Source organism: Agelaius phoeniceus, chromosome 1 (genome assembly GCF_051311805.1).
Source record: "Agelaius phoeniceus isolate bAgePho1 chromosome 1, bAgePho1.hap1, whole genome shotgun sequence".
Lineage (NCBI taxonomy): Eukaryota > Metazoa > Chordata > Aves > Passeriformes > Icteridae > Agelaius > Agelaius phoeniceus.
Genome location: NC_135265.1, coordinates 31,356,391 through 31,381,378, shown reverse-complemented (window position 1 = coordinate 31,381,378; position 24,988 = coordinate 31,356,391). Strand labels below are relative to the sequence as shown.

General features: G+C 37.0%; 1 protein-coding gene across 12 annotated transcripts in view; it reads right to left on the bottom strand.

The window, feature by feature from the left end:
• Positions 1–24,988, bottom strand: part of HDAC9 (histone deacetylase 9) — a 456,042-nt gene that overhangs the window by 18,876 nt on the left and 412,178 nt on the right. For 11 of the 12 annotated variants that reach the window (XM_077175696.1, XM_077175735.1, XM_077175727.1 and 8 more), the window contains 2 exons: positions 10,919–11,052; positions 1,899–1,983 (listed from right to left, as the gene is read on the bottom strand). In XM_077175696.1, coding sequence (XP_077031811.1) covers positions 1,899–1,983; positions 10,919–11,052 — 219 coding nt within the window. The remainder of the gene's footprint in view (positions 1–1,898; positions 1,984–10,918; positions 11,053–24,988) is intronic. The other variant, XM_077175716.1, reaches the window with a different exon arrangement.

The window sequence follows — 24,988 nt, the reverse complement described above, 5'->3', positions numbered from 1 at the left end:
TGTCAATATGAAACATTTATAGAAATTCTATTCTAGTTAGAAAAAAAGTTGTCTCAGTTTCTAAGTATTGTAGCTTCAAGGTTTTGTAAAAAAAGCACACAGGAGGGGCTTATTTGGTATAAAATGTTGATAATATTAATTGAAAGTTGGACCATAGAAATCCAAACCAAATATCCAAAGGCAATGCCATGATCCAAACAAACCAAGCTTTCTCATTACCTCCTGAGGTGCTAGTCAACAGACTAATGCTGTCCAGCCTGCCTAAGTCTCTAAAATATTGGACAGGTACTTGCTTCTCTTAGATCTAAATATACATCACAAAGCTGCACTGAACTTCCTCAGGACTCCTTTCTGTCATCCAAGCATATTCCTTCCGAATACTTGGACTCTCTCCGAACAAAATGAGGTAAATGTAACTTTTTAAGTAGTTGCAAGAAAAGACAGAATGTTGTATTTAAGTGAGTCCAAACCCTGAGCAGCCTGACAAAGATTTCAGAACTGCCCACTGGACTGCATGACTGTACCAGTTCAGCTGAAACCTAATTGTGTTAAAATTGAGTCATTCTGCAGAGTTCTGGACTATGTTCTCAGATTTACACTGTATATTTCTTCCTAAATCCACTTCTCTCTCAACAGCCATCAATTGTGTGTATTCCTACTCTGTCTGTTTCTCAATTCGCCCTTTTTTTTGTTTCAGATCCATTTTCCATTACATACACATTTTATTTCAAAGAGAATTGCATCTCTTTTCCGTGTGTCTCTGGTCTATGTGTGGCATTTTGCCCTTATTATCATTTGCAAATCTGTTCTATCTTGCACAGTACACAAATCTCCTTAACCTGCTGACTCCTTCCAGATCATTAACAGATTATTAACAGGGAGTTTTAACTCATGAGCTACCCAGGGACATACCACTCAGCACAAAGGACTTATTGGAACATATTACATACAGCTAATTCAATTAGAGCTTTTCCATATTTAGGTGTCTACTGGATGTGCATGATGAATTATATACCTACAATGCATTTTCTTTGTCACCTTGCAACTAAAATCAGATGGAGAAGTACTGCATGAGCAGTGAATTGGACATGGTGTCCCTTTTTAAAACTGCATTTATTTTACGTAGATGAATCCCAACCACTTGTGGTTCATCTCAAATAAAGGAAAACATTTGTTATTCATTTGTTATTCTAAAGAAGCCAGCAAACAGTAGAAGTCAGGAAGCTCCCACTGGCTCAGTAAAATGGCAGAGACAAGAAGATTAGAGAATTTAAGGGATGCACACTCAGTTGGACTGAAGCAATTGATGGCATAAAGTTCTTCAGTGAGCAAATGCTCTAAAGCATCTGGGTAGTTAAGGGTTGGGGTCAAAGCCCACAAGTGAAGCAATAATGTTCCTCTGTCTCAGAAACAATAAAATAATGTATTTTTTATCACTGTTCCATAGATCAGTGCCCAATTGGAGCTTTTCAGCTTTATCTCAAGCTCATGTGAATCTCTAAGTGAGTACCTTGTAAAGGGCTGCAAAAACAGGATCTGACAAACTATTCGTCAGAGCTCTAAATTACCTGTCTGTTCCTGTCCCTCACTGACAAACAACTATTTCATCCAAGCTCCTCTGGAATGAAAAGATTTGGGAATTTTCAGGAATCAGAAATGTTTAAATAATTTTAATGGGTTACTTTTTAAATATGTGGCAGAAACAAAGAGATGCTGAAGAAATAAAAATAAAAGCATATATATATATATGTACATAAATATTAGACACAGCATGTCAATTTATACATAAAACATTTTCCCACTCTTTTCTCTGAAAAACAATAATGTCTATGACATTAATTAATAATAAAAAATAACCCCAAGCCCACTAACCCACCAATTCAAATTGAGAAACATACTTTGAATTTCAGTGGTCTTTTTTAAAGAAGCTATTGCATTCATATTGGGGATTTGGTGCACAATATCTTCCGGGAGAGGCTCCAGCTGAAAGAACAGAATAGAATAATATAAATATTCAATAAGCCACAGGGACATAAAACAAACTGAAATGATCTAATCCTCAGGAAAAGCTCAGCCCAAGAACTGGTTAATATGTTGCTGGTATCAGTTCTAAATGTATAGTCATGATTTTGTTTTCTGTTTTCCAGCCATGTAATTGAATTCCAAGGGGCTTTTCTATTGGCTGCAAGACTAATCTATGGAGTCTCTGAGGCAGGTGCATGTCTGTGTATTATTCATTAAAAAATGCTAGTTATTTGTGTAATTTTTGTAGGTTCCTCACAAACCAAATTCCACTGTGTCTGTATATGCAGCTGGGCACTCCAAACAAAACCTTGCTGAAGCCACATTGGAACCAAAGTGTGCACTCTATTATCTTTATTTTTCTGGTGTTATTTCATCTAACCATCTTTCACATTTTAAGGTTTATAGGGGAAAACCATAAAACACAGCTGCTTTCACTAGCTTAACATTAATTTCAAATAAAGTAGTAAATAAAAAAATGGTCATGCAGATTAGAAGTATATTTCCCTAAGTAAGTTTTTTACAGAATTAGCTACATTTTAATTTCCTAGTTTTAATTGCATATTCTTTTAGTAGGACTGCACTAGCAGAAAGAAGTGTTCAGTTACTGCATAGTTATTTTGCCCTGCAGTGGATAAATATAAAAAATAAACTGTATTTTAAATGTCACCCACATCTGCTTTTTTGTCCACCCTCCACACATTTTCTCCTAGGAAAAAATTAAAAAATTGTTTGGGCTAAATGCTTCTCCTTGCACTGTAATAACTATATTCTCCTTGAACTATGCTAAGAGTGCTGAAACTCTTCTGCTTCCCCATGTAAACTGCCATGGCTTGGTGTGCAGGCCTGCATCCTGAGGAGTAGCAACTGTGCCAAGGTGGACAATAAAGAGCAATATCAATACCAATCTCTTCTCTCTAAAGCTAAGGAAGTTCAGCCATCATTGACAGGAGACATCTGTACTGCAGACAAAACTCCTTTCTTAAGTGTGCCTGGGTCTATTTTGAGCTAGGTCAAGTGAAGCCCACCCAAGGAGCTTCCTTTGCAAAGTTAATAGTTCAGTAGCCATCATATACTGTCCTCCAGGTTGCTACCGCTGCATGGCTACGCACCAGCTAGATAAAATCAACTTTGATCCAAGCACACACAGTGGGAAGTAACTGCAGTGTGGATACTCCCTCAGTGGTGCTATTTTAAGCAAGCTCAGCTACAAATCCCAAAACTTCTGGGATCCTGCCACTACAATCAGCAGTGAATGCCTGTCAGCAATAAAGACATTGCAAATATTACCAGTCCTTTGGAGTCTTGGTAACTATAATGAATAGGGCTGTTCATGTCATTATTTCCTTAGAAGCCCATATGGGATTGCAGCTGGAAGATTTTCTTCTGGCTAGAAACAATAGCACTATGTTTTGTTTTCACATAGCATAAATCAGTCCATTCTGCTCAGTGATCAAGCATGCAGAGAAGGGCCGGCTGTACCTGATTGGGTCCCAGTGTTACTTGGTTAACAAAGTGCAAAGAAAGATTGCTCCTGTCTAGTATGTATCGTGGATTAGCACAAAGACAGCAATTACAATACAAATAATATTTCAGACACTTCAGCAATCCTTGAACCACACCTACTTTATTATCTTCATAGGTGGCTCTATTTGGTAACTCTTTGCCTGGGGGGAAACTGTATTTATGAAAATGCCACCCAACAGATCAAGCTTTACAGGTTTTAGAACAATAATCCATATAATAACCTTAATAATCCATACCTTGATTTATGCAGATAAATAGCATTTCCTTTATCACTAGTCATATTCTGTTTAAAGTAATCTATCATTTGGCCAGGAAGAATACAAAACCCTGAAGTTCTCTTTGGTCATACTGGGTGCAGGAACACATAAGGGGCAGCAAAAAATAGTTTAAGGTTCTGTTTCATCGATTTCCGAATTCCTAAGGCTTTGATGACCAATTCACTTCCCTGAAACAGAAAAAAATAGCTCCAGGCCATAGCAGCAGGAATAATAGTAAAAGGTATGGAATTGCCAGATTGCAATATGTGAGAACTGTGTCTTGGTTTTCCCTTTGGGTATAAGATTCTTTTGTACTAATCACATGCAAACGCTTTGTACTAATTATTAAGATGGGAACAACTGATGTCGAGACAGTTAGAGGAGATTTTCTATTAAAAGATGGATATTTTGTTGCCCTCCTTAAAGCTGGATTTTTGCAAGAGCCAAAACCCAAAAGGTTTGATTTTCCTAATAAATCAAAACCACCTCTTTATTAATCAATATAGAATTTTTCTTAAAATAAGTAGGCTGCGTTTGAATATGTGGACATATTTCCTATTCATAGGTGAATATTTAGAAATGGCACATGTTTTTAAAAATCAGAATAAGCTGATGAATCCTTAAAAGATGAAAAAGGGTAAAACATCCAACATCTATCCCAATCATTGCTTCATCTGTTAGCACTACTAACAGTTTTGTAGGTGATGTGAGTATAATGGGCATGTTTGATCATTTCCTTAACTCTTTTTTCCACAAAACTTTCATTTTATATTCCAAGGTTGGCTGAGGCAGGCTCCTAAGCCTTTCTGTCTCCTCATCCTTAAGTACAGCCCAACAGAGCTTGGACCTTCTTTCATATCAGGGAAATTTTATCAAGCTCCACAAGTGAATTCATCACATCATTTATCCTGCATAGCCCAAAATATAGTTCCATTACAAAATCACTGCAGAAATAAAGCCAGAGGGTTATCGCAGCTATTTCTATACCCTTTGAAATGAGACTGCCTGCATTCAAAAGGAGGATTCTTTTGGCAGATATCCACTGGTTGCATACAACTGTATACATAGAGGCGTCTCTGGAAAATATCAACAGTTAGACCCAATACTGAACAAAAGAAATTACTCTACACCTGGCATATATGGCATCATCACCTTCCCTCCCACACTTACTGGCATTCAGATCATGAAGGCTATTAAATCTGGAGGTTAACAGAAAAGAAGCTGAAAAGAGCACTGGAAAAACACCATCAGGAAAGAAATCTTTCAGAGAAGAACAGCTCAAGTCTGCAGAAATAACCAAACCACTGGAGAGACAGTTTGGACCAGACACAAAGGTTCACATTTTCAAAGCTTTTACATGGGCTGAATCGAGCTTTTGTCTCCAAAGAAGAAGATTAATGTAGAAACTGAGTCCACTCATCATTTTCAAAATAGGAAAAACAATGTAAATGGGCAAAAAAATCACTTGGTATGCCAAAATTTGCCAGAGGCATATCAACAAATGTTTGAAGAAGGAATTAATGATGGAAATTTCATATGCCCAGAAAGGGATCTTAATTGATCCTTGGGAACGTGGTGAGAATCTGAAACTACAGCAGTCTGTATTGAGCTGAAAATTCTAGAAATATCCATGTTGTCTTTAGCATTGTCATGCTTTAAAGTACCAAGCTTCACTGAAGAATGTTGCAGAGTGCAGTTAGAGATTACTGACAAGTGAGGCAAGTGTACGCAGAAGGTAAGGAGCGTGGAGAGCCTGCCAGAAGCAGAGGAAGGGGGGAAGGCAGGCAGGCTCCTCAGGGATACCAGGGCTGCAGGAGGAAGAATCACAACTCCCCTTTCTTGGTTCTAATATTTAAAAAAAAACCTAAAGAAACATTAAGACTGAGCTTTATGGCTCTTAATGCTGCCTATGATTACAGAAGAGCAAGTTCAAAGATCTCACAGTCCCTCTTATATATGTGTTCTTATATTAGCAATTTTCTTAGAGCTACTGCACTCCCTGTTTACATATAAGAGCTTCAGGAAGGTATTTTTGTGACCAAGGGTTACAATGCAGTAAATAAACAAATCAGATTTCATCAGGGAATAAATTCAAAGACACAGGGGGTCATTAGGGTCATTAGCACCTGACAGTCCCTTGGAATTATGTAACTTTGGAATCAGAATATTCTCTGTTTCCTCAGCCAAACCACTTCCTGACTAGCACTGCTCACCTTGGGAACTTTGATGTCACCATGCTGACCTCTGGCACGAGCATTGCTCCAGTTTCCTATCCAATCCAGATCTCTATTTCTCGACTCTTGGTTTATGCAAGCAGCAGTTGACAGGTATTTTAGACCCTGTGTTAGTTTTTTTCTAGCATTAGAGTCAGATTAACAGTGAGGATGTGAGATTGTGAGCGAGTTTACCTTGCAATTTAAAATTGATCTGAAGCCATATTCACTTCTATGAATATTTTCATTTTGGAGAGAGAAATACTTACCTGTTCTGGTAAATAAACCCTTTTAATGCCCTCTTGGCAGAGCTCACTGCCTAGCTGGCAAGCAGCCGCAGATTGACACTGAATTCCACAAAGGAGAAAACACCAACTTTTCATCATCAGCAGGGAAGCTGCAGAGTACAAGCTTTCCACTTAAATTACCATTCCCTCCCAAATGCCAGCTCAACAGATTGCAAGAAACAAGCACATACTTCACACTCTGCAAGAAAATTGTCCGGTGTAAGTTTTCAAGCATGCTTAGGAGCCAACCAATCACAATGTTTTGTCAAATTCAGCTTCAGACTGAAATTCAAGCCAGAAGAATATTTACTAGAAGATGTTAAATTTAGTCACTTAAAAATGTTTTCACACTTGGGGCCAAATTCAGCCTTGGCCGCCAGAGTCAATGAGAACAGACGTGCATCCTCTCTGTGCCTTTGTTGCAGGGTCCCGCTGGGCAGAGGCACTGTGGACTGCACTTCTCTGCTTCCTCTGTGCAAAGAAGAGCATGACCCCATCTGTGACTAATTATCACTTGTTACACACCACAGAAAACTGCTGTGCCACAGGAGCTGAGAGACACTGCCCAAACCTGCAGACAGATCAGTGGGACCATGATGTTAGACTGACTTCTGTGTCCCGTGGAGATGTCACACCTGGCTGCTTTAAAAGGGATGGGATGAAGGAAGAGCTAAATCCTTAGGTTTTGATTCAGAGTTTTGTGCTTGAAAGAATACTTTCCTACTCTTTCTGGCTGCAGAAGAACCCCTATATGAATGCAGTTATGTTGGAAATAAAATATAGGATTTAGCATACTGGACTCAAGGAAAGCCCGTGCCCAAGGATTTCTTAGATCCAAGTAGTGCCTCTTCAAAAATGATGTGGAGGAAAGAAAGCAGAACACATACCCTTACATGTCTAGGGCAGCATTACTCACCACCACTAGGGACCAAAAGTCATAGCAGAGCTCTTTATAGCACCAAAGCTAGGACTGGCAAAATAGGGTGGAATTTCCATACTCCACAATGAAGATTTTGGGGGAAAATCTCAATATTCAACCAAATTTTCCACAGACTTCTTGGAATAAACTGTAAATCTTAATATTCAGCGGCTTTCTTAATTGAAGTAATATGTATATCTATATACACTTTAAAAGTGAGGTTTAAATCTATATACCCAATGTGTGAAAAACTGTAGAATCTTTTAAAGAGTGTCACAATAAGTGAAAGAATTTAATTTTTAGCATGCATATCATAATCTCAGAAAGGCTTAAAAGCAATGATTCTTTTGGAATTATCTGAATCCATCTTTTCCTTTGTTTTTACAGATGCTCTTTTAATGGACTCAAATCATGTTGAGAAAATTCAGGGATATTTTAAGGCAACTGATGGTCATCTTGCCTTTTCACCTTCCAGAAGGTTTTCCATGTTTACATTTTGGATTTCAAGGGAACCCAGCTGCTTAATCTCTTCTCACCTCTTAGGAAGATTTCCTTCCAAGGAGATAACCTACAGTGCTTCTAATTAGGTCTGCAAATGGTCAAATGGATTTTTCTCAAAGTGACATGGAAACTTTCTGCTTGTAAACAGAAGCATGGAGAGGAAAACACAAGATATCAAAATACTTAGAGGTACTTTTACATATAAACTTTCTAATTAAAAAAATGATCTTTATGAAGTTTATCCTTAATTCTCTAATTTCCTTTTTAGTTTGTTTATTATTTAAGAAGGTATTCACAAACCAAACCAAACTGAGCCATTTCAGATACCATAGGGTGTCTTGCCTTCTTTCCGGTTGCTGTCAGAAAGGGTGTGGATCTCCTCAAAATTCTCTATTACTTATACCAGTCCTTCCATGCTCAAATTATTTAAAGAAGATTAATTTGATAGAGTACTACATTCCTAGTGTTTTCACTCACTTTTTTCTAAGAGAAGAGTGAGAAGTTATCTTACTTAACAAATCACTACACTATAAGACATGTATAAATAAAAATATATCTATTTTGGATGTTAGCCTGTTTTCCTTCTTGGTTCTCTAAAAGAAACTAACAAAAGAAGGCATTTTGCACTTGTAAATTTAATGTTACCTCTTAGGTAACATATCAGACCAGCATTTGCTGAAAGTTGAAAGTTGTGGCTAGTTTTAGAATTTTTTTAAAAGTGTTATTCTGTTAGTAATAGGACACATGAAGCAGTGAATTTCTGTATTGAAAAGTCCTGGCCAAAAACAACAAAAGAAAAGAAAAAGTTTTCAAAAAGCTCTGCAAAATGTTTATGAATTCTAATCCTCAGCACATGAATAAATACATCTGACAAACTGCAGGGTACCTCACAAAGGCCTTTCCCAACCTTTCTAATTTGAGTTCAAATCCATGTGTAGTGTTTAGAACTGAAGTTAATCTTGCCAAAGTTTTTAAACTAGGGGTGCAGCATAGATCATTATTTGTAAAAGTGAAAGGCAGATAATAAGTTATAATTATCCTATTAATCACCTGTAAAGAATTGCATTCAGAGAAGAATGCATCCTCAAATTATAGTAATTGGTTGTTTAAAGAAAAAAAAATTCCTTCCTTGGCAGAACGTGGTTGGAGTTTGCTGTGTGAGTTCATGAATAACATGCTGAAATCAAGCAGTGTATATATATATATGCTGTGGGTCATGTGGTGCATATTTTCATAAATCTATTTCTAACTGCTAACTAGGCATCAGACTTTCTCATTAGTGTCTGTTCTTCGGCAATACCTTTACTTATTCTTTTTATGTTGGGTTCTTGTGGTACTCTTGGTAGCAACATCCTCTCTGGAGTACTTTTCTTCACAGCCATAGCATATTTTGTCTTTGAAATTCTGCTGCACCAAACCACTTGATGCATGTCCCAGAAGACAATGTTGTTAGCAAAAGGACATGAGAAAAGTGCTTATTCCCTGAGATGTTTCAAGTTATGAAGGGCTATCTTCTTTTACAAGTGAATTAAAAATGACTGCATGTGGATTTTGTTTTCATTCTCATTCAGTGATAGAAATAGTAGTTGGGTTTGATACAGCAGTAAAACAAAATAAGGCAGTTTCCATAAATGGGTAGCACCACCAAATGGTCATAACTGGATAGAGGGACCCAGGCACCTACACAGAAGAGGATACATCACACCATCAGCACAAAACTGTTCACATTAGTCCCACAAGGGTGAAAACTTCAGGGAATGGGTTTAGAAATGCTATTAAAAGCTATTGGTGCTGTAAGTTACTATCACAGGGAAGATGACAAGAGAAATATCAATGAGAGTGCCAGGGAATGGCAGCTGATCAGGAAGGCAATGCTGCATTTCTAAGATTTTCAAATGCCTCAAGCTGGGTTATGTAATTCATATTTCAGTACCTAAATAAAAGAACTAACACTGAGCTGAGCAGCTTTTTTAGTAGCATATACCACCATACTGGAAAACTTTCCTTATGGGTTTTGTCAAAGGTGACAGTAGATAAAACTTATTGAAACCTTTCTCTTTTTTTTTTTTCTGGTATCTGTTTAACATTTCTGAGAATATATTTGAAAAAAAAAAAATAGCACTTAATTCATTGTATGTATAATGTACAAAAATAATAAGCATTGTTGATGTGTCATAAAGATGAAAAGCAAAGGTTTAAAAGAACACTTAAAAAATTCTTCTACCCAACATCCATCAGAAGACACATTTAAAGAGACTTCACCTTATTCACATAGGTAGGAAGCCTTGAAGTGGAAGGGAACTGGCAGACTAGCCTGCAATTTGGCACTAATACATTTGATTGGAGAGATTATATAGCTATTAAGACTTCCCCTGAGGGGGAAACAAAGTGGCACACTCCACTTTATAACAAGATCTTGCAAAATTCGCAATTTATGGTAAAGGCTTTTGTCCCTTCATAAATTATTTTGGCTATACCTTCAGCAATTTTTTTTCCTTCTCTCTGTATTTATAGGATAAAAGTTTTTTTTTAATGGACAGAATAAATATTTTCACTGGTAAGAATCCTTATCTTGCATTTCTATACATAAATAGCACATACTCATATTTACTTAGTCCTATAGTCTCCTCTCAAAAGTTCTTAACATATACAGTGTTTATAACTCTTGGAAACTCCATTTCAACTGCATACAGATCAACCTGAATCCTCATTTATAATTTTATTTTAATCTTGTACACATTTTTATTAATGTTTCAGAAGTGAAGTGTCAAAATACTGCAAAATATGTACGTTTGCAATGCCCAGTTTCTGAGATTATTAGTTACCTTGGAAAAGACATTTTTTTCCCATGATAGATGCCTAAAAGGTCCATTCCTAATAGATGATATGTGCACCAATGACTACCAAGTGATGTAGTCTGGTATTCAGCATACCACTAAAAGCCATTTGGAGGTTTTAAATATTACTCAGAACTGGGTATAATTTAGTCATAAACTAAAGAATTTGTATAATCATCTAATTTAGAGGTATTTATGCCACCAGGCCTGTTCATTTCTAAGGCATATTCAAATTCCATGGTTTTTATACCAAATGAAAAAAAGGACTGACACTATTGTTACTAAAAGAATACCGAAGATAGCAGCTTCAGCAAACTTTGCTCATTCTCTCCACCTGCTATGATTTATGTTTTACCTCATTTCCTAGGAGGGCATTTATACAGGCTTCAGAGGCATCACAGATGGCAGTGAGGTCATGTCCTCCCTCCAGTGCCAGCACCACGCGGCCGTCCGCCAGCTTCAGCAATTGCTTGGTTAGGTGACCAAAACCTGGTATTCAAACACAGGAGTGCAAACAATTAAAGCAGAACAGGCATTGCAGGCATGCTTCACATCTGCTGCACAAGAATGTAGAAAGCTCTGGAATACTGTATAAGGAGCATAGGATATACTTAGTCCAGTATCCTATTTCTGACCATAGCCCTCACCAGATGATTTGGAGTTAGTATACGGAATTTTTTATGAGGCACGTGGGAGATAATATCCCTCATGCTGATCCCTCATTGCTGGAGATTAGTTGAAACACAAGGATGTCTCTCTTCTTACCTTTGTTAACTATTATCTCTTCCTATTTGCATATCAGTGTGATATATAGCCATGTTATTTAGAGAGGTTTGACTTGGTCACTTATGGCATTGATATGACAAATAATATTTGTAGTTAAACTATGGTGCTATAATTAAAAATAACTGTGCTTTCCAAATGGGATGATGAAGGGTTTTTTATTTAAAAATTACTTCTTCTTTGTATTTGAGGTTTGAGAATTATATAAAATCATGGACTGAGAGATAGTGGAAACATATGTTACCTCTTAGCTCCATCTTGAAGTGTTTTTAGAAGCAGCACTAACAACTTTAATTCAGGGGTTTGGAATAAGTCAAAACTGTCTAGAACTTTGAAGCTATCTCTACCAGTATCGCTCACTCCTGACCAACAGTACTCTAAGAAACTCTGCACCATAGCCAAAAATGATGGTACTCCATTTTCTGTGGTGATCTGTAACTACACAGACATTACCGCAAAGTTTTCATCTGTGATTCAAGTAAAGTTAATTTATTACATTTTTAATGACAAGAAAACTTGCATGAAACATGTCAATTTGGAGTGAAGATTTTTGGAAAAAAATTTGTGGTCGTTTCCTAGGACAGCTATTGTTTTTTTTAATCTCTTTCAAGTAAGAAATGATAAATAAAGATTTGAAACTATTGATGTTAAATAAACATCACATCTTATTCTTAATTTCCCACTAGATTTGTACAGATTTACTAGATATACTAGATTTGTAATTGCTTCATTGATGGTCATCACTAGTCATTCCAGTGCATTTCATTTCCTTAAATAAAGCATTAGAAGGTACTTGCTAAACTCTGGAGTTCTATAAAGACAGGGAAATCAGCATCTTTTTACTGCGTTCCAGTGAAGAAGACTCCTAAAAATTAAAACTGTGAATATTACAAGAATATTTTCCAGAAAAATTTTCCAAACTCATGTTTAATTCTGTTTTCATCTTGGGATGTAAAATGGACATCTTTGTTAAGCACATGTCTGGCTCTTTTTAGAAAAGGAACTTATACTATATCAAATCTGGATTAGCTGTACAGACATAAAACCCCCAAAACAAAAAAAATTCCTCTACTTGCCACTTAACATATAGATAGATGATCATAGAAACACTTGAGGTGAAATACTGTTTCCTTGAGCCACTGCCCAATCTTCTCTGTACCCAAAAATACCGCAGTTTTGATACTAGCAAAGTAACTACACCATGGTTCCAATCACATAAAGGGTTGAATAAGAAATAAAACCTTAAACGCCCATTTAAACTCAGCCTTCCCTCCTGAAAAAAACCAAACCCAAAAACAAAAAAGCCCTCAACAACCTCCCTCCCCACAAAAAAACCCCAATTTAAGACAAGGATAATAAAAGTGAAGGAAGGAGTGGAATGAGGGTAACCTTTGATCTTTAGCCAATTTCTGCTGTCTTTTACCTACAGAAATTATTTCTGTCTGCATGTTGCACATGCAGATCTTTAGATCCATAAGAAGAGAGTGCCAACAGTGTAAAGTGACTCAAAGATAGAACATTTACAGGAAATGAAGAAGACTGAACAGGCACAGGCTCCCCACATCTGTAATTCACCCTTGGAGTGTGTGAAAAATCCAACAGCACTTTTAAGATGATATTATACTTTGTGTTACACAGATTCTGTGAAGGGAAAGCTCTACCATGTTTCCCCTGCACACTGGAGAATTTTGTATTACTGCAAATATTGCTATCTCCACATCGTAATCTTCTGAGATTTGTAGGGCAATAAATGTAAAGGTTCTTGCTATGCCTTTTCTTCATTTAGACAACCATACATAATATAACCCACCACCATTGTTACAATATTAGTTTGTCTGCCTGGTTTCCTGATGACTTTCCTAGTATCAGTGCTATAATAGTCACCCCTGACTTGAATCAGCTACACAGAAAGCATCTTTCCAAACAGAGATCACGGTAACAGGATAAACTGTTTCAACCCAAATTAACATGATGGGGCTTTTCTTCAGTATAACTGCCATGAGAAAGTAAAGGTGGCTTGCTAGACTAAAGAAATAACTTTAGTCAACAGTACCAACATCGCCAGTGACTGAATGAGTTATGGAAATTCTTAACAAAGAAACTTGGATCCTGTGTCACTGCAGCAACCTAGGAAAGATGTTAGCTTCCTCAAGGAAATCCCCTGGAGTGCAGAAGTAAGAAAATGGAAAGAAAGGAATCCCAGTGAAGTAATAGTTTTAAGATGGGCTGTAGTTCATGCCAAATAATTAATGAAAACAAGAAGAAAATAGTAACAAGCACCATTAAAAGAATCAGTCATCTCCCCTGATATAAGGAGATCAAGCACTGGCCAACTTAAGGTGAGAAAGGAGTCAGACAAGTATTTTGAATCCTGGGCCTTCCAACTCATATGAATATTTAGAAATCAGCAGCAGTTCTTGGCCCTTCTATTGTACCTGCTGAAGTCTTCTTGTAAATGTGCTCAGTGATTTTGCATTTCAGAGAAGTGCAGCATTTTTTAAAATTAGGCTCATGCAGTGTGCCTGGAAATTGTGAGAATGGTTTTGTGCCAACTATTATGTTCATAATTTCTGTAATTTAAATATTAAAAGTTTCATCAACAGATGAAACAACTTGCTTCATCAACAGATCCAACATTAGGGTATCCTGGGTAGAACTTGCATTAAATATTCATTTGCTATCATCCTATTAAATATTATGATTAACCTTTGATTTCCACAAGAAACAAAACACTACTAAGTAATTCTGAAATTCTTACTCACCAGGTATTTTATACTTTCTTCACAAAAAACCCCAAGGTTTACAATGTGCATACAAGCAGAGAAGACTAGATTAAGACCGTAACCATTATAAACCATGTTATGCATTGGACAGATAATCTGTATATGTTCTGTTATTTGCCAATCTTTGAAGTAAAAATACAAAATTTCAAATCAAAAACATAATGTGTAATTTTTAATTATACTTTTTCCTGTCCTGCAGTACTATTATTGGAGGAGATACAATATTCAGAAGAAATTATTCTAGTGTAGGAAGGTGGAAAGAGAGAAAATTATTATTCTATTAGACTAATGAGCAAGCTGTTAGGCTGTTATTGAAGGACACAGTGTGCTGATCACTTGAATTACCATCTAAGGAAGTGATTCATCTCTTAGTGGATTGATGCCCCAGTAAGGATCCTGGTTTTTTTTTTTTTCTGTTTGTAACAGACAAGCTCCCCCCACACTCTTTTTAGTTTTGCTAAGCAGCAAGGAATGGCATGGATGAGGTTTCTGAAGCCTCATTCGACCAAAGTCAATGGAGCAACTGTACTCTACCTGGACTTACTGAAAACCAAAAAATATATATAAAAATCCTATAAAGAGAGAATCCAGAGTTGTTTCAGTTTTCTTTTGTTGTTTTTGAGGTATCTTTACTCTGATAACCTGAAATGGACAAGCAGAAGGCAGGTAAAACACCTCTTATCCAGGCCAGTTCCCCTCTGACAGGCTCCTTACAGAGCCGTGTGTTGTGTTACGTGTGCTTGAAGTAAAGCTAACCAGTCAGAGTTTGTATGGACAACTTCCCATTTTGCAAAAGAAGCATTTGAGAAGAAAGACAACTTGTGAACATTACTCTTTTTGAATCCTTTCCTCAGCAGATACAGAAAGGAACCATATGGATGGGGTGAGCTCCCAACCAGCACCGCAGCACTCCTTGTTTGCATAAACAGTCATATATGCAATTCAATTTGCTTGCCAGCAAATGTGCAAACACACAGTTAGTGGGGACTAAACCTGCCTCAGCAGAAGAGAGACCCCTTCCCTGTCCCCCACTGTGCATAAGGAGAGCAGATGTCTCCTGTGCAGTCATTTTTGGATGATGGCAAGCTGAACAAAGCCATGGTGCTGGCCCTTGCTCACTGGAGATGGCTGGTGAAGGAACAAGGACACATCAACAACCAAAAGATTAGAGAAGCTTTAGAGTTATGGAGAAAGCATCAGCTTTTTCAGCCTCAGCAGCGGGGCCCCGACAGCTCTTTTGGCTTCAGTGTCTTAAAAGCTACAACCCAACCCTAAATTACAGGCAGAGCTCTGGTGAGCTCCTCTGGATGATAAGTGCAGCCTGGAGAGGAATACATGCAGAACACAAAACCTCCACAGTCTCTGTCCTGGACCTCCAAGCATGTATTTAACTATTATTTACCATTTAATCATGTCATTACTCTCTAATTTACTTGACAATGTGTTTTCCTCTTATTAAAACTGTTGCAATGATCTCCGCCAAAATTCTACCCACCAGTGTTCCGTGCTCCTTCCCTGTGGCTCCTCCGTGACTATTTGATTAATTTTCATTGATATTTTTCCAACAATAGCATCTAAAATTAACTGGGTCAGTTTTTACATAACTTCCTGAGTCACCAGGCTACGTGTCCTAAATAAATATGTCCATACAGGAGTCAAATGATAATTTACCCTTCCAGCACAAGCAGGGGCTGGGATATTTTACAAAGTTTGTATTCTATGATAAGAGAACATATTTTATTCTCAGCTCTTAATTCAGGACCTTTTATTCAATCAAAACTTCATTTGGATGAAGTCAGAGACTTGACTCAGTTGGCAGGACATGGCCTTGAGTGAGGGGGAAAAGGAGATTTTAACGCCAAATACATTCTTATGAAAAACATTTTCCAAATGGCTGAAATTACAAATGCTAGTGCTGAGGTACCTGAATTTAAATGGTACATTTGGCCTCCAGGCATTAGCTGCTGATTTCTTGCTTTTAATACAGGAGAAGGAAGCTCAGTAACACTTCAAATTACATGTCTCAAGCAGGCATTTAATTTATATTAAATTAGACAGTAATTGTATGTTAAATAAATACCAATAGTCTCAGGAACACATTTTTATGGAATAACAATTTATGTAATAGATGTTTTTATTGCATGCCTGTTAGGTCTACAGTTATATGTTTTTCTTAATTAGCTGCTCTTTAGCTGTTACACAGAACATAACTTACTAAATCTCAATATATCTTCAAGGCTACATAGGATACCTCTTTGAAAGTCAAATACTGCAAACCTGTCTTGCTACAGGAAGAAGTGACCTTGCAATGCTCAGTAAGATGGTATTTTCAACTCACTTGAGATATGGATGTATCTAAATGTGCTATACAGTCCATAGCATTTGCTTAGTCCTTCATGAGGGAGGAACTTTTATACCTTCACCACATAAGGCAGCACTGACCACTAGGCAAAATGTTTCTTAGAGAAAACATATGGTGGAAGAACACCCCCCCCAAACTTTCCTCCCAATTAATTAATGGCAAAAATAAAAGGATGGCATTTCTTTTGTAACTTGCATTATCAAGCTTTAGCTATTCTGCACCCTCCAGGAAAGGTCATGGTAATGTACAAAATAATTATGAATCTTTTACAACTTTTAAAGTGCTGTTATGTGGATTCAGAGGGAAAATATTCAACCACAGATTTCAGCTGCCAAAGTCAAAGCGGGGACCTTTGGATATTCCAAAAACAGGCAGGATGTTTTTCAGCTCTGTTCTCACTAGCTCTTTGCTCTGTGCCTTCCTTTCTTCTCTGTTTCCTTACATTTCCTTAATGTCTGCCCCTTCTTATAGCTGGCCCAAGTAATAATTTTTTCACTGTCCTGCTATCCTTCCCCTCTTTTTTTATTTTGCTTCCTATTTAGAAAATTCTTTACTAAGTGAAGCCAGACAGGATGCAAGATGATCCATTCAACAGAGATCTTCCCTGGTTTTTCAAGAGCAAGTAGTTGTTCTGCATCAGAAGGCAGAAGCCAGAAGAGGTAAGCTGTAGGACTTCATATAGCAAGGTGGTATTTCAGAGTCTTGGATTCAGATCCCCCTGAAAAAGACTGTTGCTTCATCTGTGAGGTGAGGGGATTCTCCATGAAGTTTGGAGAGCTTTTAGTTTTTCTTTTTTCCTGGAGACTAAAAACTCTTAAAAAGGATTCTGTGGAGATAGACTAATCAGACTAATAATTATCTGTTAAAATCTGTCCCACATACTGTGAAATCTGCCAAGCTGATAGAGCATGTGGTATTACTGTTATCATAATAACTTCTTCCAAATCTGATCAAGTTGCCTGATTAAACTGATATACAATATATGCATCTGATGTTACAAGTTACAGATGATTATATCTCCAAATCTGAGTCTAGACTCAGTAAGGGGTTGGCTAGAAAACAAGACATCTGATAAAAAAATAATTCAAAGTATGAGGAATTTGTTTCTAATCCATGCCGGAATGAAAATCAGATACTACTATTGACTATCCAAATAAATCAGTGAGCTTGATTAAGTTTGGAGAAGTTAATTATAATGCTACTGCCTATAAAATCAACTTGACACGTTTTTAAAATATGTGGGGCAAAGTTTCTGCTGTTACACATGAATAGCTGAAATGTGGGCACTGAGTTATAACTGAAAACAATCTGATGGGAAGATCTAGCTTTATTTCTTTTTCTAACTGATGAAAAGCCAAGTCAGTTAATGCTGAATTGACCTAGGAGGCTAACACAAAGGATCTGATTTAAACTCCATCACTCAGAAGCTAAGAACTGACTGCCATTTTCTGAAGGTCTAATATATCCTGCCAAGAAAATCAGCATGGACTAAAGGATCTTTCCAACTTATACAGTTTCTCAGAACATACAAATTAAGGTTCTCACTATATTTTCAGTCATTTACTGACCCTACCATATCAACATATCAGATTAAATTAAAAGCTCATTCTTTAGCCAGTGTTAATCAGCATATACCATTATCTAAAGACCTAGCCTCCAGATGTGGACCATTCATCATTCCAAGGCTAGTGACATGCATACAATAAGCACATCAGGGAGAGGTTCTTGTAGGTGGATAGACTTGAAGTAAACACTCTATTTCCTGACCAGTTTGGCAACAAGTTTCCTCGTGAACTCAGTATTAATATCAGAGGTCTAGTGCCCCTCAGGATTTGGATCACATTGTTTAATAAACATAATTTTATGAAATCAGAAGGGAATAAGGCACTGCGTTTCTAAGGGATTACTGTACATCTCATACAGTTATTCACTCTCCCTCTGGCCCTGTGCCTGTTAACCCCACCTGACACATGCTATAATCACCCAGAAATGCACTGCCTGTCACCACCTATTGAAAAGGTAATGTGTAAAACTTGCTAGAGGAAATGGTATTCAAACTAGGTTTGTGGTCTGACTCCTTACAGTCTTCTGTTTAATTGCAATTTCCAAGTAAAATACATTGAGTAACTTTCTATTATGTTGTTCTGTTACAAAAATGTGTAAGAATTAAGAATGTGATTTCAACCCAGACAACAGCCCTTATGTACCTTTTCATACTATTAAAAGGACACAAAAATGCCATGAAATGGTGGAATTGTAAAAGCAGCTGTAGCTACCATTAGAATGACATAGGTGACTCTATCCAGCCTTCTCCATGAATAGAGAAGTTATGTCAGAACCTTGTCAGTCATGTTATTACACAGCAGAGTTTGCAGGAGCCTTAACCTGCTGGGAGCACAAGAAAAGGTGGTAAGGACCGGCACAGGCTTCAGGTGAAGGCAGGACTGATGCCACTTTGTTGTCGTGCACAACAGGTGGAAATTCATAGAAGACATTTTTATTTTCTGGTCTCTTTGTTTCCACAGAAATTCTACCACACCACCTCCCTCTCCCCCAAAAATACCACGCACTGCCCCCTCTCCCCCACAAATCCCCCAAGAAATACATATAAGAATAAAATATTTTCTTAGAATTTTGAATCTCATCCCTGTCTTTCCAGTTGTCCAACATACAGTTGTCTGAAAGAGTCTTTCTGTGAGATCCTGCAGCCAAGTGGTGACCCACCAATTACTGCTTGAGAATTCGTGGTTCAGAAGCCTTATGGAACTCTTTACTCAGTGGTTTTCTACCTTTTCTTAGAGAAAGTTAAAGCAATAAGCTGACATGGGTGAAAAATGCCTTCAGGTGGCTGAGCAGTCAAGGAGTACTACTTTCTGGATTTTCTCAGAGTGAGGAGCACAATCACTCCTGATTCTTCAGGATCCATATATAAACAAATGACCACTATCTCTGCTGTTACCATAGCATGACAGCAGTATTAAGGGAAGCTGGAAAACCTAAAATAAATGGTAATCTTCATTGAACAATAGAAACATCAAGACAAACAATGGTATTTCTGTGCTACACTCAGACCTAAATCCAGCTAACCAGCGTCAAGGTAATTTGAGGACTCCAGATGTTGTTGCAGCTGCAACAGTCATCTTAGTCATTCTCCTTAAAAGTGGGAAGTTCACAACAGGGCAAAAACCATTCCTTCCACATTGAGATACTGTTTCTTCAGCAGCAACAGTTATTTCTTCTTCAAGGGTAAACAGCACATCAGCTTTTTTAGCTGGAGCCACTGAAAATCGTCTACCAGAATAGCTACTGTTTCTCCCTCCAGAGTTTTAGCAGCTAGCCGCTGCAATGGCTAAAAAGCTCTCTAGTGGCTCTAGAATCTTAGCAAACAAGGTAAATCAAATTGCAATGTCAGGATTGAATTTACTCTTAGCCCTGATGAAAGCTGAAGAGCCACAGTAGCTGAGAGTTTGGGCAAAAATTATCCAAACTTCATAGCAAAGCCACTTAGAAACCATAGAAAAGAAAGGCATTCAACTGTGTCACTACAAACAAATAAACAGGGAGAAATATAAAATTCAGAACAGTTCCACTCATTAGGACACGAAGTAGTCACTCCAGCAGAGGATAAACATTTTAGTCATTCTCAGTTTTGGCCAAATTGCTGATTTAATTTCATAAAGTAAATGGCCAGGAACCAAAATTGTAAAATATTCTTACTGTTTTAACCTAGATTTCAGTGCTAAAATTTATGTTGGGGGGAATTAATTATTTAGTAATATTAATTAGCCATGAGAGATAGAGATGAAAGGAAAAAAGGGACATAAGAGAATTGGGAAAAGGATAAAAGTGTTTGTTTGGTAAATAAAATAGACTGTTATTACATAAGAGGACAAATAAATATTCTTGTGGCTAATAGACAATAAAGGCATGGAAGGATGAGCAAGGAAAAAAAATGAATGTCAAGGAAACAGATTTTCTTATAACCATCAGAAAGGGTCAGAAAGTAAAAAGAGCAGAGTAAGTTTATGGTCTTATTTTTACAAGGGGATGCAGAGCATTTTGAACTTTCCCCAGGGATACACTTTTGTATCCTTAATTTGCAGAGAAAGGTGAGACACTGCCCCAGTAATATTAACATGGAAATCATTCAGTGAACTCTGGATTCCTCAGTGATAAATTGCTAACTAAAAAGAGGTTTAAACACAGGCAGCTGGCACAGTGCCGGGTGACAGGTTTGTATGTGTGGCTAAAGGTGTTAGTGATAACACTCAAAGCAATGAAAACATTGAAATAAGCAGGTACTTGACTACAGGCTGGTCTCCCTAGGAACAATCACATCTCTTGCCATTTATTCTGACATACTACCATACTGTCAGACAAAATCTAAAGTAATCCAATGGCTGCAACAGATTTATATTTCTGGACGTGATCAAAACTTGGCCTATTAAAAACAGACAATTATATTATCTTAACTATAGTAAAGTAAGTTTAGAAATTGTGAGCTAAATACACATTAAAGCTCAAATGCATATTTGGAGATCCACATTTTATCAATCAGAACAGAAATTTTAAGTGAATGCATAAGTTTCCTGAACTCATCTGGACTTGAGGAACCAATAGCAGTTGCTCCTTCTACCATTTTAACTACTTATATATCTGCCCAGACCATGCCTTTTTCTAACGGGTGATCACAAATAAACTCAAACTACCTTTCCATAAATACAAATCCTTAGTAGCAGTGGAAAAGGTGGCTTCTATCTCTTTCCCAGGTGATGTATAACTCATCTCAAGCTGATGAGCCTTGGCATATACCTAGTCCAACCTGGAACAGCTCAAAGTCTGGCCTGGAAGTCTTTTTAACAAAGGTAACAAACAAAGAAATTTCTCTTCTTTTCCTTGTACCCAATGTGAACTCAAACAGTAAATCTTTGTCTTTATCATAACTCTTGCAAGGCCTGAATGCTCAGATCTGAGAAGAAAACGTCTGAAGACAAGTGCTTGCACACCAGTAACCAAAAAAGCCATTTCCAAACTTAAGATTATTTTTGGCAGTGATAGCTATTAACAAAAACATTTCTTTAGTGCTAAAATCTATACAAATCAGAGCAAGATCTGGATGTTGTCTATTCAAAAGGTGTGAAATCCAACACATGCAGCCAGCAGGTCTGATATGGGTGTGATTGAGCAAGTGTGTGGTTGCAGGAAGAGAAGGTTGTAAAAAACCATTTTTTTCCTTCCTATCCTGTTTCAGATGCCCAAGAAACAGGCAGGAATAGTCCTTATGACCCCTTCAGGCTTGGATTTTTTTTACTTCTTGCACATTCTGTACTGGGTCTTCCTGTACTCTCGCTATGTCTGGAAATGCTCGAGAGAATTTGCTTTGACATGACTATTACCTGTTCTGTGGGACTACTACATAATGCAAACAAGTAAATATTTACATCAGAGTTTGGCTCAAATTTCTGGCTGTGTCTTTTAATAAGTGACCTGATAGCTGATGTTACACATTGGAAAATAGAAAAATTTTTAAAAAAAATTATTTAATGTGAAATTAAGATTTAAGAAACAAGAAATTTAGGGTACCACAGTGCCATATTTTTTTATCAACCACAGAACTTGTTGGGTTTTAAGATTGCTTTTAATTAGTGGAAAGTGGATAACAAAAAAAAAAAAAAACTGATATAAAGAGGATGATAGACAAACATTTATTTCCTATAGTTTTTAGCATTAGGTAGAAATTAAGAAGTTAGCATTTACTGCTGTCTTATGGTTAAAATCCAAACTTGGCTCTCTCTAGGAAGAGAAAAGCAAAGGTTCAGAATAGTAGATGTTCATTTAATTAACATCTCTATCTTACAGCATATGCAAAAGGAGTCCATTGTGCAAGCAATCATAAATCTCTCTTGGTCTAACTTCAGAGCAATTGACCTTACAACCCAAATAATGATCCTTTGTGCACAGTTTTTGTATGCAATTTCTAGATTAACTGTTCCAAAGAAGGAGTGTGTAAACAATTTCAGGCAAGACTGAACTGAGCAACTCATTCATCCTACATAGGATAAATGTTTGTGCCAAACTGGAAAGCTTGTTCTGGAAAGAGTCTCTACTGATGCTACTTTCAGTGGCTCCAGATTCAAACTTTTCATTTATTTGATTTTATGTGCTGATACTATCTTAATTAGGAATGAAATGAGGAGAAGAGAAATGACAGGTTTTAGCAGTTCATTGGATAGCAGAGAGTATTATAGGGAAAGGTAGTGACACTTTGCCAGTCCAAGAGTCCATTGTCGGTCATCAAATGACTGCCACCAATAAAAAATTCTGAGGACCTCATCAAGGAAAAGGCAGAAGCAGAAATATAGACAATATAAATGTAACTTCTACTTGTTCCCACTATAACTGTGCAGTCTTAAATTCTTGATATTTCTTTTTTCTATAAACGAAATTTCAGGCCACATCTTGTAAAGTTCAATATGAAAAGCACACATATCACTTCCATACATGTGCTCTAGGTAACATCTATATGGAAACAGTGATGAACCCTTTCCCTGATGAAACACTGTAAAGCATTTATTACAAAATTTATCAAAAAAAAAAAGTGTTATCTATATGAGCAGTGCTCATTAAAAATCTCAAAGTAACTGGCTCCAAGATGAATTTTGGCAAACTGAATTCCACATATTGGAGAGGCAACTTCAGCACTTAGCATACACCAAAAAATCTGCAATGAACCCTGAGAGATTCTTTTGGGATTAGTCACTCCTGGAGAGCTGTGGAACTCTTGAGTCAGCCTCTGGAGGCACCATTAACAATCTCAGGGATCTGGGCTTTCAGCTGAGATACCAGGGTCAGGTGATTAAAGCTGGGGCAGCACAGAGTATGTCGAACTCTCTAGGATGTTATCCCTGTCCTTCTATTACATCTAAGTATGGTCAATCTTTTATACAGTAATAGAACTGATCACAGTAATAGTAAATGAATAGGTCAGGTAGTGCAGCCCTGTTTCAAGTTTATAACACTGTTTGTAAACATATGTTAGTATTTGCCAAACATTATGATCAGCACACTGCATACTTTGACTTCCTAAACTTAATTATCTATTTCTTACTAGTGCTCATAAAATGACATCCTATAGTATCTGCTCTCTTAATGTCTAACTGAACCAACTGAACAGAACAGAGTAGGGATTAAATAATATAAAATGATAACAAGTAAATAACCAGTTCTCTTGATCACACAAATATCCAAGAACCTTTGCAAAGAAATACCACTCCTCAGACTTAAATAGGAACATAAATTAGAGCTGGTGACTATTTCTTAATAAGAATTGGAAAAAGAACACTAGCAGGGATGGGATGAATGAGTCCTAAACGTAAAAGAAATGTTTATGAAAAAGAACAGCATTTGCATTCCTATTTGCCTGGGCCACTTGCCCCTTTTGTAACCTGATAAAACAAGTGAGTCAATACAAATCAAGATGACTTAGTGGAAGAACAGCAAATGGCCATTGTAAAAGTAGAGGCCAGAGGAAAAGGGACGCCACAAAGACCCCAGTCATGCAATTTTTTTTGCAAGCAGATTTAATGGGTGTTCTGTGGCCAGACACCTTTAGAGTCAGACATGCCGTTTCTAAGAGAAAACAGAAAGATCCTACAAAAAGTAGGTAAATTAAAATGGAATGCTAACTCAACATGTTAAAAAGTTCATATTTTGAAAAGAAAATAGTAAAAAACTTACACAAACTATTTTTCATGAGAATACATTCATTCTACAACCATTTTTATGTGATAGACCAGAAATGCTATTCTTTCCTTCACAGATATACTGCCTTGTTTTCATCAATTTACCCTGACTGTAAAGGAGCCTTCCAGAAAACAGTGAATAAACTGAAAAATTATGCAGTCCATACCGACGATCTGACAAATCACTGGAAAGTTTCATTTTCCCCCTCGCCTGTCTGACAAAACTGCAAGACAGCCAAATACAGGTGTTCAGATATGTTCAGACAACACTCTTTTTTCTTTCTCTCTTTTTAATATAATATTTTGTCCTTTACTCTGGTGAAAACATTATGGTTGGTAAAGTAAGATCAATCAATAATTCTAATTTTTTAAAGCCTTTAAAGTAATTTTTTGAGAAATATGGTAGTTTGGACAGCACATTTATTTAGTTTTAATTTTTGTGCTGTCATACATCAGCAGTGAAGTCCTGATTTAGAACACATGCAGCGTGCCTTTGAAGTTTTTGGCTGTTTTTTAACAATGGCAAAAAAGATATAAAAAAATTAAACAGCACCAGAAAAAAAATCATAAAACAGGGCTTTTGTGCTCTTGATTTATATATTGTTTTTTATGTCTGTTTAAAAAAAAGCTTTATTCTCAATAATCTTTCATGGGAAGCTTTGCTCTGACATACTTTCATCTAAGCCTTTTCTTCTGTGCTGACCTTTCTTCTTTCTATCCCCCCAAGTCTCTGAATCTTTCTAATATCTTTCCCA